This window comes from Marmota flaviventris, chromosome 8 (assembly GCF_047511675.1).
Source record: "Marmota flaviventris isolate mMarFla1 chromosome 8, mMarFla1.hap1, whole genome shotgun sequence".
In the NCBI taxonomy this organism is placed as follows: domain Eukaryota; kingdom Metazoa; phylum Chordata; class Mammalia; order Rodentia; family Sciuridae; genus Marmota; species Marmota flaviventris.
The window spans coordinates 66001539-66018846 of NC_092505.1; the positions used below are offsets into that span (position 1 = coordinate 66001539).

Genomic DNA, 17308 nt, shown 5'->3' on the forward strand with positions numbered 1-17308 from the left:
ATATACAAATTATAGATGCATACAGGACACCGAGCACACAAAATCACAGTAGACCAACGCCAAGACACATTGTTATGAAGATATCCAATACACAGAACAAAGAGAAAATATTAAAAGCTACAAGAGAAAGGAGGCAGATTACATTCAGGGGTAAACCAATAAGGTTAACAACGGATTTTTCATCACAGACGCTGAAAGCGAGAAGATCCTGGAACGACGTATTTCAAACACTGAAAGACAATGGATGCCAACCAAGAATTCTGTATCCAGCAAAATTAAGCTTCAGGTACGACAACGAAATAAAAAACCTTTCATGATAAACAAAAGCTAAAAGAATTTGCAGCCAGAAAACCAGCATTGCAAAGCATCTTGAGCAAAACACTACACGAGGAAGAAATGAAAAACAATAACCAAAACCAACAGTGGGAAGTGCCTCTATAAAAACAGAGGGCAGGGGGAAAGCTAACCATGGAGAAACAAACTAAATAAAAAAAAAAAAAGATAAATAATCAAACATGGCTGGAAGTACAAACCATATATCAATAGTAACTCTAAACGTTAATGGCTTAAACTCTCCAATAAAGCGACATAGGCTGGTAACATGGATTAAAAAAACAAATCCAACAATATGCTGCCTCCAGGAGACACATCTGATTGCAAAAGACATACACAGGCTGAAGGTGAAAGGTTGGGAAAAAATATACCACGCACGCGGTCCTCGTAAGCAAGCAGGGGTGGCCATCCTCATATCAAATAAAATCGACTTCAAGACTAAGTTAATCAAAAGGGATAAGGAAGGACATTATATACTGTTAAAAGGAACCATTCACCAACAAGACATAACAATTATCAATATGTATGCACCAAATAATGGTGCTGAGACGTTCATAAAACAAATTCTCCTCAAGTTCAAGAATCAAATAGACCACAACACAATAATTATGGGTGACTTCAACACACCTCTCTCACCATTTGACAGATCCTACAAACAAAAATTGAATAAAGAAACTATAGAACTTAATATCACAATCAACAACCTAGACTTAACTGACATATATAGAATATATCAACCATCATCAAGAGGATATACTTTTTTCTCAGCAGCACATGGATCCTTCTCAAAAATAGACCATATATTATGCCATAGGGCAACCCTCAGTAAATATACAGGGGTGGAGATAATGCCATGCATTTTATCTGATCATAATGGAATGAAACTGGAAATCAATGATAAAAGAAGGAAGGAAAAATCCTACATCACATGGAAAATGAACAATATGTTACTGAATGATCAATGGGTTACAGAAGACATAAAGGAGGAAATCAAAAAATTCTTAGAGATAAATGAAAATACAAACACAACATATTGGAATCTATGGGACACAATGAAAGCAGTTTTAAGAGGGAAATTCATCGCCTGGAGGTCATTCCTCAAAAAAAGGAAAAACCAACAAATAAATGAGCTCACACTTCATCTCAAAGCCCTAGAAAAGGAAGAGCAAAACAACAGCAAATGTAGCAGAAGGCAAGAAATAATTAAAATCAGAGCAGAAATCAACGAAATTGAAACAAAAGAAACTATTGAAAAAATTAACAAAACTAAAAGTTGGTTCTTTGAAAAAATAAATAAGATCGACAGACCCTTAGCCATGCTAACGAAGAGAAGAAGAGAGAGAACTCAAATTACTAACATACGGGATGAAAAAGGAAATATCACAACAGACGCTACAGAAATACAGAAGACAATTAGAAATTATTTTGAAAACCTATATTCCAATAAAATAGAAGATAGTGAAGACATCGATAAATTCCTTAAGTCATACGATTTGCCCAGACTGAGTCAGGAGGATACTGACAACTTAAACAGACCAATATCAATAGATGAAATAGAAGAAGCAAACAAAAGACTTCCAACCAAGAAAAGCCCAGGACCAGATGGGTATACAGCGGAGTTTTACAAAACCTTTAAGGAAGAATTAATACCAATACTTTTCAAGTTATTTCAGGAAATAGAAAAAGAGGGAGCTCTGCCAAATTCATTCTATGAGGCCGACATCACCCTGATTCCGAAACCAGACAAAGACACCTCAAAGAAAGAAAACTACAGACCAATATCTCTGATGAACCTAGATGCAAAAATCCTCAATAAAATTCTGGCGAATCGGATACAAAGGCACATCAAAAAAATTGTGCACCAGGATCAAGTAGGATTCATCCCTGGGATGCAAGGATGGTTCAACATACGGAAATCAATAAATGTTATTCACCACATCAATAGACTTAAAGATAAGAACCATATGATCATCTCAATAGATGCAGAAAAAGCATTCGACAAAGTACAGCATCCCTTTATGTTCAAAACTTTAGAAAAACTAGGGATAACAGGAACTTACCTCGACATTGTAAAAGCTATCTATGCTAAGCCTCAGGCTAGCATCATTCTCAATGGAGAAAAATGAAGGCATTCCCCCTAAAATCTGGAACAAGACAGGGATGCCCTCTATCACCACTTCTATTCAATATAGTTCTCGAAACACTGGCCAGAGCAATTAGACAGACGAAAGAAATTAAAGGCATAAAAATAGGAAAGGAAGAACTTAAATTATCACTATTTGCGGATGACGTGATTCTATACCTAGAAGACCCAAAAGGGTCTACAAAAAAACTACTAGAACTAATAAATGAATTCAGCAAAGTGGCAGGATATAAAATCAACACGCATAAATCAAAGGCATTTCTGTATATCAGCGACAAAACTTCTGAAACGGAAATGAGGAAAAACACTCCATTCACAATATCCTCAAAAAAAATAAAATACTTGAGAATCAACCTAACAAAAGAGGTGAAAGATTTATACAATGAAAACTACAAAACCCTAAAAAGAGAAGTAGAAGAAGATCTTAGAAGATGGAAAAATATACCCTGTTCATGGATAGGCAGAACTAACATCATCAAAATGGCGATATTACCAAAAGTTCTCTATAGGTTTAATGCAATGCCAATCAAAATCCCAATGACATTTCTTGTAGAAATAGATAAAGCAATCATGAAATTCATATGGAAAAATAAAAGACCCGGAATAGCAAAAGCAATTCTAAGCAGGAAGTGTGAATCAGGCGGTATAGCGATACCAGATTTCAAACTATATTACAGAGCAATAGTAACAAAAACAGCATGGTACTGGTACCAAAACAGGCAGGTGGACCAATGGTACAGAATAGAGGACACAGAGACTAATCCACAAAGCTACAACTATCTTATATTTGATAAAGGAGCTAAAAGCATGCAATGGAGGAAGGATAGCATCTTCAACAAATGGTGCTGGGAAAACTGGAAATCCATATGCAACAAAATGAAACTTTATCCCCTCCTCTTGCCATGCACAAAAGTTAACTCAAAGTGGATCAAGGAGCTAGATATCAAATCAGAGACTCTGCGTTTGATAGAAGAAAAAGTTGTCTCCGAAATACATATTGTGGGGTCGGGCTCCAAATTCCTTAATAGGACACCCATAGCACAAAAGTTAATAACAAGAATCAACAAATGGGACTTACTTAAACTGAAAAGTTTTTTCTCAGCAAGAGAAACAATAAGAGAGGTAAATAGGGAGCCTACATCATGGGAACAAATTTTTACTCCTCACACTTCAGATAGAGCCCTAATATCCAGAGTATACAAAGAACTCAAAAAATTAAACAATAAGAAAACAAATAACCCAATCAACAAATGGGCCAAAGACCTGAACAGACACTTCTCAGAGGAGGACATACAATCAATCAACAAGTACATGAAAAAATGCTCACCATCTCTAGCAGTCAGAGAAATGCAAATCAAAACCACCCTAAGATACCATCTCACTCCAGTAAGATTGGCAGCCATTATGAAGTCAAACAACAACAAGTGCTGGCGAGGATGTGGGGAAAAGGGTACTCTTGTACATTGCTGGTGGGACTGCAAACTGGTGCGGCCAATTTGGAAAGCAGTATGGAGATTCCTGGGAAAGCTGGGAATGGAACCACCATTTGACCCAGCTATTGCCCTTCTCGGACTATTCCCTGAAGACCTTAAAAGAGCGTACTACAGGGATACTGCTACATCGATATTCATAGCAGCACAATTCACAATTGCTAGACTGTGGAACCAACCCAGATGCCCTTCAATAGATGAATGGATTAAAAAATGTGGCATTTATACACCATGGAGTATTACGCAGCACTAAAAAATGAAAAAATCATAGAATTTGCAGGGAAATGGATGGCACTAGAGCAGGTTATGCTTAGTGAAGCTAGCCAATCCCTAAAAAACAAATACCAAATGTCTTCTTTAATATAATGAGAGCAACTAAGAACAAAGCAGGGAGGAAGAGCAGGAAGAAAAGATTAACATTAAACAGATACATGAGGTGGGAGGGAAAGGGAGAGAAAAGGGAAATTGCATGGTAATGGAGGGAGACCCGCATGGTTATACAAAATTACAAATAAGAGGTTGTGAGGGGAATGGGAAAATAAACAAGGAGAGAAATGAATTACAGTAGATGGGGTAGAGAGAGAAGATGGGAGGGGAGGGGATGGGAGATAGTAGAGGATAGGAAAGGTAGCAGAATACAACAGTTACTAATATGGCATTATGTAAAAATGTGGATGTGTAACCGATGTGATTCTGCAATCTGTATTTGGGGTAAAATTGGGAGTTCATAACCAACTTGAATCTAATGTATGAAATATGATATGTCAAGAGCTTTGTAATGTTTTGAACAACCAATAATAAAAAAAAAATAAAAATAATAAGTTAATGTAATAAACAATAATAAAAAATAAAACTTCAAGGGATCCTAACCAGTAGGTTACTAATACAATTTATTGCTCAGAAATTATTTTTTTCAAAAACTGATTGTTGGACTGGGTGCAGCTTGGCAGTGGAGTGATTACCTAGGTTTGATTCCCAACACACACGCAAAAGTGAGAGGAGAGCTCTTGAGTCTTTTTCCCCACCTAGACAGGAATTGCACTGGAAGAATCTCTCTGAAGTAACCATGTTGTAATTCTAGAACCTACTGAAGGGTTGACATATTCCAGGGGAAAGTTTGGATACTAATTTGTGGTTAATGTCTGTCAAGTTTAGTCCTTAGCACAGTATCAGTTACCCATCTCTTACCTCTCAACACCATAACAGTTAACTGTGCACATGTCTCAGAAGCACATCATATAAAACTTGCAGAAAACAGAACACACAAAAAGGACCCTATCTTCCAAGTATCAGAAATTTGACACCTGACAAAAGCAAGGAAGAAGGTTTATTTTGGCTGATGGTTTCGGAGTTTTTAGTCCATGGTCAGCCACTCCATTGCTTTGTGTGGACATTTATGATTTATGCATATTTTTTTGGACATCTGCTATACTTCAGTAAGAAGATTTGCTTTAAAAAGCCAAGCTACTACTTTAGAATGATGATCATACAAAGAAACGCAAAGATGTCATAAGAGAGAAGAGGTCAGATGTTTCTATGCAAGAACAAAAATCTCAGAAGATCAAGATTAGGAAATAATAGAAAATGACTTTTTTTTTTTTTAACATTCCGGGAACACCAGTTTGTTTCATCTTCTTTTTTAAATTGTATGGTCTTAGGTAATCATGGCCAGAAAAAGAGAGGTGCTTGATTTTCAATCTGTTATCAAGCCACTAACTGTTGACGAAACTATGTATCACATTCCGTGGCTTGAGAAAGACAAAGACCGTATAGACTTTATTCAGGTAAGATTTTTATTTGCTAGTAATATCATCTTTCATGTACCAACAGCTAATCTTTTCAAAAGTAAGTATTTGGCCATGATACACTCTAAGTTAAAAACTCTCTAATTGTTCCTGATTATCTGTAGGATAAAATCAAAATCCCTTTGAAATGACACGCACAGTCCTTCTACCACGGGCTCCCTGCCTACTTCCCATTTGTCATCAGTCCCTAATATTCTACTCCTACCCATCCACTCATGGTGCCCCACACACTTGACACTGTTTTCTAATTCCATTTATCTGTAGGTGCTATTTACTTTCCTTGAAATGCCCTTCAGTTCCACTTTTTTTTTTTTTTCAAAATTTACATGCTAATTATATCTCCAGAAACATTCCACCAGAGGTGCTCAGAGAAGTAGGCCTTGGGCCCAATTCCTTACCATCCTGTAGTCCATCTTGGATTTGGGAGGACCAAAGGTGCTACCATCGTTTCCAGTATGTGCTTTCATTATAGCGTTAAGTTCATTATATGACAATTATTTTTACATCTCTGTCACCTACTGTGTTTTTTTAGCTCACTCATCTTTTGAATATCCAGTTTCTTTCACTTTGCATGCTGCATAGTGGTTACTCAATGAAAGTTTTTGGAATTAAGAAATAAATGGGTCTAACTGGCTTCAATAATATTTGTTTTCTATGTCAATCAAGCGCCAAAAGACCAATTATATCTTTTCACCTACTTAAAACATTTAGAGTGAAGGAATTTTTTAATTTATTTCATGAGCATAAGTAATAGAATATATGCCACAAACCTTCATCTGTTTCCATTATTTTTCACTCACATGAAGCATTTTCATTCTTCCATTATATCCTCATTTTTAGATTATTTCTTTCCTCACCCATATATAAACACTCCAGCTGAAATTTAAAATAGTCATGAATATCTACCGGCCTCTTTATTATTCATAATCTCTATTTCCTCTTACAAACTTATTACCAATACATTAGATTTTGCTGAACATTTACAATATTTACTTTAAAAATGTAACACTTTTATTAAAATGTGAATTTCAACGTTCTCAACCACTGCCAAAATATCATTGGTAAGTTACGTATTTCGTGATTTTTTTTTTTTTTTTTTTTTTTTTTTTAGGAAAGAGCTAAAATTGTAACATTTGATTGTGGAAATGATATATTTGAAGAAGGTGATGAGCCAAAAGGAATCTATATTATTATTTCAGGGATGGTAAAGGTAAATCAGGGATATTTATTTATAAATGTACTTGTGAGCATTAGTTTAAGAAAAACTTTTATTATAAAATTGATAATTGATATCTTTCCATGTTAAGAAGTACATAGTTTGCATAATTCATTTTTAGGGCAGTAGATACCACTCAAACTATAATATTATTGATGAGAGAGAATGGATAATAATACATATAACCTTTTAAGTCATATTTTCTCCTAGATAGTAAGAATCCATCAAAAGGATCATGTTTTAAGACAGAAAATTATAAATTATTGTTCATTTTATGTTTATATAAAGTAGATATAGTTGGCTGAGCAGAAGAAATTTAAAAGATCAGAGTATTTATGAATGCTTTGTGTCTAGGTCATTGCTAATAATAGGTTTACTTAAGGAAAAATAAGTATTTTCATTTTTAAAATAACATGTATGCATTATAATTGTTAAAACCAAAGTGGGAAGAAACCATAAGGTTGACAGTTTGGACAACATAAATTACCTGGTAAACGCATTTTTCTGTTTCTTTGTTCTTGAACAGCTTAAAAGAGTAAATCTAGGTACAGAGAATGAGACAATACTCTTGGAGACAGAGGAGAAAGCTTACCCAGTCATTTACACAGACTATGTGCTCAGCGGTGAAATAATAGGAGAGTTAAACTGCTTAACTAATGAGCCAATGAAATATTCTGCCACCTGCAAAACTGTAGTGGAGGTTAGAAAACATCACCTATGTCTTACTGTGGTACCTCATCCAATGTCTAATATAAAATTTAAGGTCTTTTCAATGTGTAATATGTCTACTGTTTAGTTTCAATTTATTATTATTTTTAAATAAGAAAAGTAAAGGAGCAAACTTTATTGCAAAGTAGTACTCACCTAGCATAATGTCCAGCTAAATGGCTTCTGAAAGTGAACCTGCCATATGGTTAAATTCCTCTTTTGATATGGCAGTGAAAGAATTAATTAATGGAAAACTTCCTTAGAGATGATTGAAGACAACATCTTCAATGTGCAGGGTCCCATTGGCATGATTTGAACTCAAAAAGAACGGAGACTTCCATTCTTGAAGTTACAAGAAAAGAGAAAATCTATAGCTCTACAAACTATTATATCAACCCAGTTTATGGAAAATACAAGCTAAAAACAAGTGACACTAGGAAGGAATACTTAGCTAAATCTAGAATATGGAAGATTCTGCAGGACAAATGACCTGACTTCGTCAACAAATAGTGTGTGGAGAGAGGGAAAGAAGGCAAGAGAAAATTATTAAAAACAAACTTAGGAAATACAGTGACCAAATATAATTGTCCTAATTTGAACAAACCAATTCTTAGGAGTTTATTTGAGATAATTTAGGAAATTTTAATATCAGCAGAATATCAGATGATACTGTTATCTTTAATTTTGTTTAAGTATGATAATTGACATGTTATATTTTTGAAACATTTCTGTCATTGGGTGATGGAAATTAAAAATTTTATAAGTGAAATTATGTGATACCTAGGATTTGAATTTAAATACTAGCTTTCTACTTTAGGCTTTGATGAAGTTACTAGCACACTAACCATATATGACTACAAAACTTGACAAAATATATGAGGTAAATGTTTTCAGCCATTGAAATAGGCAGTTTATGCCTGAAAACCTTAAGAGAAATTCACAATGTAAGCCCCACATGCACCCTGATCCCACCCATGACGCAGCAGGTAAGAACCTCATGGAAAGAGAAATGGGGGAGGTTAAGATGGTGGAAATCTGCCAAGCAGGGAGCAAAAAAAGGAACTGCAGAGACTCAGGGAGTCTGCAGGATGGTTCTGCACAAGCCCTCTGTTGAGGATTGCACATGCACAGAATGAGTAAAAATAGAGTGACTTAGTTATTCTTTTTTGGCTTTGTTTTATTTGTTTGTTTGTTTGTTTTGGTACTGGAGATTGAACCCAGGGGCACTTAACCACTGAGCCACATCCCCAGCCCTTTTTATTTTATTTAGAGACAGGGTCTTACTAACTTGTTTAGGGCCTCTCTACATTGCTGAGTCTGGCTTTGAACTCGTGATTCTCCTTCCTCAGCCTCTGGAGCCGCTGGGATTTTAGGAGTCTGCCACTGTGCCCAGCTTTACTAGGCTGTTGAAAATGGAATAGAGACTTTTGAGGTCTAGAAGCATCAAGGATTGGGGACTTTTAAGGTTCTATCTTGCCAGAGAAGGAGATACTTGTTAAAACCAAAAGTAGACAGTTAAGGAATAAGAAAGAATAGACTTTAGGAGTGATGATCATGATCTTGATTGGGGCTTGTTATAGATCCACCCTAACAGCTTAAGAGCAAGCCCTAGCAGAATCATGAGGGAAAAGAGTTTCTAAGTTGCACTGTCTTGGAAAATATGGTTTTCTGCTGATTGGCCCAAGCAAATCATAAAACCCAGCTGACACAAGCTCACAGTAATCAGATTGTATATAGATTGCCAACTCCAGCAAGAATCAACAATTTTCAAAGACAGAATTCTACAATGTATCATCAGGAGTCATACAAAGAAATATGAAGTAGTAACCTAGAGTAAAAAATAACTACAAATGGGTCATTACCCAAAAGTATATATTATTATTATTATTAATTTAAAATAAATTAATAAAAATAAGCAGGTGAGGTAATAGATATCATTTTACAACGTGTACATATATCAAAACTTCACACAATATCACATACCTACAATTTAATAGAAGAATACTAAAGAACTTCTCATTGGACCGTGTGGCCTTTTGAAATTTAGTGCAGTGGTGCCTGGCATGGTGGTTCACACCTGTAATCTCAGCTCAGTGGGGCTAAGTCAGAAAGACTGCAAGTTCAAAGCCAACCTCAGCAACTTTGTGAGGTCCTGAGCAACTTAGAGAGACCCTGTCTCAAAATAAAAAATGAAACAGGCTGGGGATGTGGCTCAATGGTCAAGAGTCCCTGGGTTCAATCCCTGTTACCAAAAATAAATAAATAAAACAAAATAAAATTTAGTACAGTGGGGCTAGGGATGTGGCTCAGTGGTAGAGCATTTGCTTAGCATGTGCAAGTTCCTGGGTTCAATTCACCAACACCACATCACAAAAATAAAAATAAAATTTAGTACAAGACAAGATCACAAAAATTGTGACCAATATATACATTTTATTATGTTTCCAAGCCACAGTAAGAAACTTACTAAATTGAAAATCTTAGTTTTAATGTTATTATAGGGAAAACCTTATTTCTTCAACCATAGGTGCACAGAATGAAATATTAAATTTATATCTTCCTTTTCCCAGACATATTTTATTCCAAAATCTCACTTGTATGAAGCCTTTAGACAAAAATATCCTGGCATGGAAGATAAAATGTGGCTAAAAATTGGACGTGGAATTACTGCTCAAAAAATCAGGGAACATTTATCTTATGAGGTGAGAGGTGTTTGTACAAACTTCTCATTAAGATATTGCCAAAATTGACCATAAATTTATATTAAACTTCATAAATAATCAATAGGCTATGAAATTGTGTTTTTCTTATAGGACTGGAACTATAAGATGCAATTAGAGCTCTATAACATGCACATAAGAGATATACCAAAAAATACCAAAATTGGTATCTATGATGAAAGTGTAACCTATGTTATCCTCATACATGGAGCCGTAGAAGATTGTCTGTCACGAAAACTTTATAAGGCACCTTTCTTAATTCCTATAACATGCCATCGGGTAAAGAAATATTGATTCGTGTCTTCAGGCCAATATGTTTTATGTCCAACAATGTATTAGTATCAGAAAAGTCGCTATCATAATTCAACTTTCTACCTTCCCATTATCCTCTTTCCCCCCCCACTCCATAAACACCCATGACAGCCACATACAGTCTTCATCGATTGCTTTGGTAAAGCATCGATTTGCAGTCAGATAGCAGCTCCGTTCCTCGGGGCTTGAGGGAAGGCAGAAAATCATGAGGAAGGATGTGGCAGGGGAAAGCTGCTCAGGACATCATTGCACCAGGACGTGGGGAGAGAAACTGTGCTCACTACAGACAAAATGTAAACCCCAAAGTTATGCTCCCTATAACGCCGCCTCCTCCAGCTGCACCCCACCTGCCTACAGGTACCACCCAGTTATTCCCTCACTGATTTAAGGCATGGCACCCATAAACCCAATCATTTCACCTTAACTTTCTTGCATTGTCTCACACAAGAAAGTCCCAGAGCCCCCTTACACTTGTCTAACTCTGTCTATCCCCTACTCACACAGCCCTGCTTATTGTGGATTTCAGTATCAGTGTGATTCAATGCATTAAAAACCAGCACATGTTGGAATGATTTCTTGAAATATTTTTAAAACTCTTTCTGCCATATAGAAAAACTCTTTGATTAATTTTTTTAATGATAATTAAACTTCATAATTTTCTCATCTGGAAGAAAAATAAAATATTTTTAAGAATCAATAAGAGTGGGCTGTAGCTCAGTGGTAGAGTGCTTGTCTCACACATATGAGGCACTGGTTTCGATCCTCAGCACCACAGAAAATTAAGTAAATAAAATAAAGATATTGTGTCCACCTACAACTAAAAATATTTTTAAAAATCAATGACAGTATATGGAATATTGACCTTCCCACAATCAGCCTAAGAATTTTAAGATATCTGTCTTACTTCTGTTGATTTATTGATAATTTCATCATCTTTTAAATATTTAGAGAGGACCTGAAATAGTAGCTAACTAGAGAAACATTTAATTGCATTTTATGTATTCAGAAATTAACTTGCATTCTATGAACTTACAGATACAAGGCACAGAAGATTTCACAAAAATAATGATTATTCAAACTTCAATTGATCTGGAAAAACACACATGGAACACAAGAAAGTATATGTCTACACCTAAAACTTCCCTGAAACGAGGATCAATAAGTGAGTTATTTCTTTTGGGAAATTTGAGAACTTACTATTCTTTTATAAAATAGTCATATATATATTTGGAACAGGTATATTCATGCTGCCTAGAGTATTTTTCAACCACCATATTCAATACTCATACATGAACTCAGAATATCAAGTTACGCTTAGAAATTATTGTATTTTATCTATAAGAATAAACATGCATAATGATCTTAATAATATGAAAAAATTTATGAGGGAACTTCAGGCTCTTCCCCCGAATTAAAATTTTTATATGGCAATAATAATAAAAATTAAAAGAACTGACATATAAATCACTAGAACTAAATGGGTAATCTTGATATAAATTCTGTTCTTCCTACAAATTTCACATGATAAAAATTATATCAGAACATAAATGATAATTTAATAACTCCTAAAAAATCTGTTGACTAAAATTTGAAAAATAATTTTGAGATTTAAAATCATAAAGAATTAAATTTTGAAATAAATAATAACAATAGAAGTTAATAGTTGTCATTTATTTAAAGGAAAAATAATGTTAGAATTTAGAAATATAAAAATTAATTCTAAAATCTTGAGTGTCAATAACCATATTAGTAATGAAGAAATAAATAAAGGACAATTTTATTTATTTATTTATTTATTTATGACGGCGGAATGCATTACAATATTTATTACACATAGAGCACAATTTTTCATATTTGTGGTTGTATACAAAGTATATTCACACCAATTTGTGTCTTCATACCTGTACTTTGGATAATAATGATCCTCACATTCCACCATCATTAATAAACCCATGCCCTCTCCCTTTCCCTCCCACCCCTCTGCCCTATCTAGAGTTCGTCTATTCCCCCCATGCTCCCACTCCCTATCCCACTATGAATCAGCCTCCTTATATTTAAAAAAAAAAAAAAAAATTCAGCATTTGGGTTTTTTTGGATTGTCTAACTTCACTTAGCATTATCTTCTCTAACTCCATCCATTTACCTGTAAATGCCATGATGTTATTTGCTTTTATTGCTGAGTAATATTCCATTGTATATATATGCCACATATTTTTATCCATTCATTTATTGAAGGGCATCTAGGTTGGTTCCACAGTTTAGCTATTGTGAATTGTGCTGTTATAAACATTGATGTGGCTGTGTCCCTGTAGTATGCTGTTTTTAAGTCCTTTGGGTATAGACCAAGGAGAGGGATAGCTGAGTCAAATGGTGGTTCCATTCCCAATTTTCCAAGAAATCTCCACACTACTTTCCAAATTGGCTGCATCAATTTGCAGTCCCACCAGCAGTGTATGAGTGTACCTTTTTCCCCACATCCTCGCCAACACTTATTGTTGTTTGTATGCATAATAGCTGCCATTCTGACTGGAGTGAGATGAAATCTTAGAGTTGTTTTGATTTACATTTCTCTAATTGCTAGAGATGATGAACATTTTTTTCATATATTTGTTGATTGATTGTATATGCTCTTCTGAGAAGTGTCTGTTCATGTCCTTGACCCATTTATTGATTGGGTTATTTGTTTTTTTGGTGCTTAGCTTTTTGAGTTCTTTGTATACCCTAGAGATTAGTGCTCTGTCTGATGTGTGAGGGGTAAAAATTTGCTCCCAAGATGCAGGCTCTCTATTCACCTCACAGATTGTTTCTTTTGCTGAGAAGAAACATTTTAGTTTGAGTCCATCCCATTTATTGATTCTTGATTTTAATTCTTGTGCCACAGGAATCTTATTAAGGAAGCTGGGGCCTAATTCCACATGATGGAGATTAGGTCCTACTTAAAAATATGGAACGCTTCACAAATTTGCGTGTCATCCTTGCACAGGGGCCATGCTAATCTTCTCTGTATTGTTCCAATTTCAGTCTGTGTGCTGCCAAAGAGAGCACAACAAAGGACAATTTAATGAAGAAATTGAAAGTGAAATGCAGAAAAATGTTCAAGGTTGTTGATGTAATAATATAATAACAAATTAGATATTTGGTTTATTTTATTAGTGAGTTTTTAAAAGAATAATAATACTTATTGATTTTAAAATGTTGTGAATTTACTATATGTACTTACTTTGTTGGTACCAGAATACATTAATAAAGTTACAGAGATTGCAAAAGCCATAAAGGTATTTATAAACAATATAATTTCTAGACATTTATCCTAAAGATATAAGCAAATAAGAAATAGAAATGTTCATTGAGCATTATTTATAAGAATAGAAACTTAGAAAAAATCAAAATGTATAATGATAAATGGATGATTAAGTAACTCAACAAGCAGTCAACAAGATTATAAGTAGGCATTAAAAATTGATTTTCCAGCCTCGTGCCTCCCAGCAGCTTGGGAGGGTGAGGCACGAGGATCACAAGTTCAAAGCCAGCCTCAACAATTTGGCAAGGAGCTAAGTAACTCAGCAAGACCCTGTCTCTAAATAAAATATGAAAAAGGGCTAGGGAGGTGGCTTAGTGGTTAAGCATCCCTCAGTTCAATCTTGGTACCAAAAATAAACAAACAAATAAATAATTTAAAAAGAAATTTTCTATTTTGTAATGTAGAGAAGGACCTAGGATATATGTCAAGTAAAAATGCCAATGATAAAAACACTAGGTTGCTAACTTTAAGTGAATTATAATTTGTTACATTACAGTTGCATGATTTTGAAACTAAGTGGACATAAAGTACTGTATTTATATAGGTTCCCACTGAATTTAAGATTAAGCGTCCACAAGAAATATTAATGGGTCCTTCACCATATGCCCCTTCATCAGATGTCTCTTCTCCTTCTCCAAAACCTAGCCATAGCAAACTATTAATGGTTCACCTGAAATGGGAGATCTGGGTGTGTACCACACCTGAGCCTTCACAAAACACTCCTTCTGCCTAGAACCCTCTAAACATCCCCTTACCCTCAGGTCTCCATTCCATACAGCTAACTCCTTCTTATCCCTTTAATCTTAATTTTTTCTTCAGGGAGCCATCAATGATAATTCCAAACCTCACTGAACCACTCTCCTGTACACTCCAGTAGCCCAACATGTACTGTCCTATAGGCCAATGTCAAGTTGGTTTTGGTTTTGTTTGTATGTTTGCTGGTCTGCTGTTGTACTATCTAAAAAAAAAAGGCATAGGATCTTAAAACTATTGTGCTGTCTTAGGTGTCCTTATTACTTAATGTGCCTGGCACTCCAAATACATATTGAAAGTATTTGGAGATATTGGGATAAAAGATGATTTTTGTCTCCTTAACTTTCAAACTTTCTGCACATTGTTATATGATCTTTATAATAAAATATATCTAAGCCTTTTTTAAGGTTACGCTTCACACCAATGTCAGATCACAATGTCAGATCACAGTATGAATGAGTTGAATATGGTCTAACTTAACAGTTCGACTAGTTGAAATTGTGACCCACATTTCAGTAGTTGAGTTCACACCTTCTTTTTTGAACTAGTTTCAAGTGGATTCCTGGAAGAAGAACTGCAAGAAGAAAGTGATATTAAGGAGGAGGTAAACTTGGAACAGTTCTTTTTTAAATTTTGTTTGAGTAAAAGAAACTCTGCAATTTATAGGAACTACCAGTGTATTTTTCTTACTCCAAAGAAAATCATTACATAGATTTTAGTATGAAAAGTTTCTATTATTACAAGGTATACGATATAAATCATTATTTTTTGTAAATACTAAAGAAATAACAAAGGAAAACAAGTGTAAAGAGATATCAGAACGTCCTTGACTTACATTAGCATCCAGGTACCACCACAGATGGCTGTGCTGTAGTATATAAGGCCCTTCCCCTCCACCTCATGTTAAAATTGGACTGGGGTGAAGACTCTCAGCCTGAAGGTACAATGCTCTTGTTCTCACAGTGCCTGATAAAAGCAAGAGCTCAAAAACAAATGCCCTATAATCTACTTATCCCACGGTAACCTAAGTTACTCAGAAAGTCCCACAAATATTGATCGATGTCATGGTTTTCTACGAATTTGGATACATCACTTGGGGATCTTAAGATCTTCAAAATCATAAGCCAACTTTGCAATAGGATTCTAAGTTATGAAACAGTATTGGGACCTTGAATCGAAACTGAGTGGAGAGATAGAGTGAAAATGCCTCATTACATCTCTACCAGCCTACCTCTGCCTGGAAGAACAAAGGGAAATGACAATGAAAATAGAAAGATGAGGAAGACATTTAAGATAAACTATTTCCAGTGCCTGCTGGCTAGGGCATCTCTCTATTAAGCTTGCAGGATTCAGTTTAGTGCATTTGGGGTGTGTGGGGAGGTGGCGGAAAGAGCAAGGGAAGCTGATGTTCTTCCTGTGCCTGTTCTCAAAAAGTACTGCTTGTCCATCAATTAAAATACAAAATGATGGCATGATGGTTGAAAGTGGGAGTTCACTAAAGGGCACTAACATTAGCCAGTGGAACATCATCAGACTGTGTTATCTAGTAGATACTTTTGCTCCCTGATGTTAGATCCTGGCTGTGTTTCTGTGCCAGCTCCCTTTCCACTACCCCAAACCCTTTCCCCACCAAGACCACCTTAGGATTGTGGCTTTGCTTTCACTAAATGAAAAGCTCCCTTGAAGGCCTGTCACAACATCCTTGCAAAGTGTCCTGATTCTCAGGACAATGCACACAATGTAGAAGTCCCAGCTCTCCTAATAATGTTCATTGAGCATTATTTATAAGAATAAAAACTTAGAAAAAATCAAAATGTATAATGATAAATGGATGATTAAGTAACTCAACAAGCAATCAACAAGATTATAAGTAGGCATTTAAAATTAATTTTCCAGCCTTGTGCAGTGGTGCACGCCTGTAATCCCAGCAGCTTGGGAGGGTGAGGCAGGAGGATCACAAGTTCAAAGCCAGCCTCAACTGGCTTTGAACTAGATTATACACTAGATTATAGACTAGATTGTATAAATCAGACCCTTATTAACAGCCTCAGAATTTGACTCCTGTTTCCTATCCCAATTTCTAGGCTGAAGAGTCTGGAACATTACTCGAGGAGAATATTAAAGTCTAAAGCATCTCCTAGAAAAAACCTAAGTGAAAACCTGGTAAGCTGCCTCAGTTTCCTCAACATGACTAGGAACATACCCAATGGAGACTGAAACCAGAAGTGCATTTGCCCTTAGTATGATAGTGTGGATTAGAGCACTTCCCACTCACTAGTTGATTCTCCCAGTGTCTCTAAATTCCAATTTGAAACGTTAACTTTAAAATAAGATTCCTCTGTCTAGATTTCTTAAAACATAGATTCCTGGTTTCCCCCTCTCTGTTCTGCTACTTAACCCCACCATGCAACACTGGCTGTTCCCAGTTCACTAGGCTGTTTTTCAAGTGACCATGTAATGTTGAAAGATATCAAAAGATAATAAGTTATGACTTCGCTTCTAAGGATTTATGTTTTAGTTACATAGA

General features: G+C 35.3%; 1 protein-coding gene and 1 non-coding gene across 2 annotated transcripts in view; one reads left to right on the forward strand and one right to left on the reverse strand.

Moving 5' to 3' along the window:
• The window catches only part of Slc9c1 (solute carrier family 9 member C1), an 80905-nt gene extending 63995 nt beyond the window's left edge, over positions 1-16910 (forward strand). The window contains exons 20-27 of the mRNA XM_027935908.2: positions 5625-5750; positions 6883-6981; positions 7514-7687; positions 10266-10397; positions 10509-10694; positions 11763-11889; positions 15330-15385; positions 16866-16910. Of these exons, the coding sequence (XP_027791709.2) occupies positions 5625-5750; positions 6883-6981; positions 7514-7687; positions 10266-10397; positions 10509-10694; positions 11763-11889; positions 15330-15385; positions 16866-16910 (945 nt within the window). The remainder of the gene's footprint in view (positions 1-5624; positions 5751-6882; positions 6982-7513; positions 7688-10265; positions 10398-10508; positions 10695-11762; positions 11890-15329; positions 15386-16865) is intronic.
• Positions 13666-13772, reverse strand: LOC114093416 (U6 spliceosomal RNA). The gene has a single exon (XR_003582898.1). It is a non-coding gene; the product is annotated as a U6 spliceosomal RNA (small nuclear RNA).
• Positions 16911-17308: the final 398 nt, after the last annotated feature.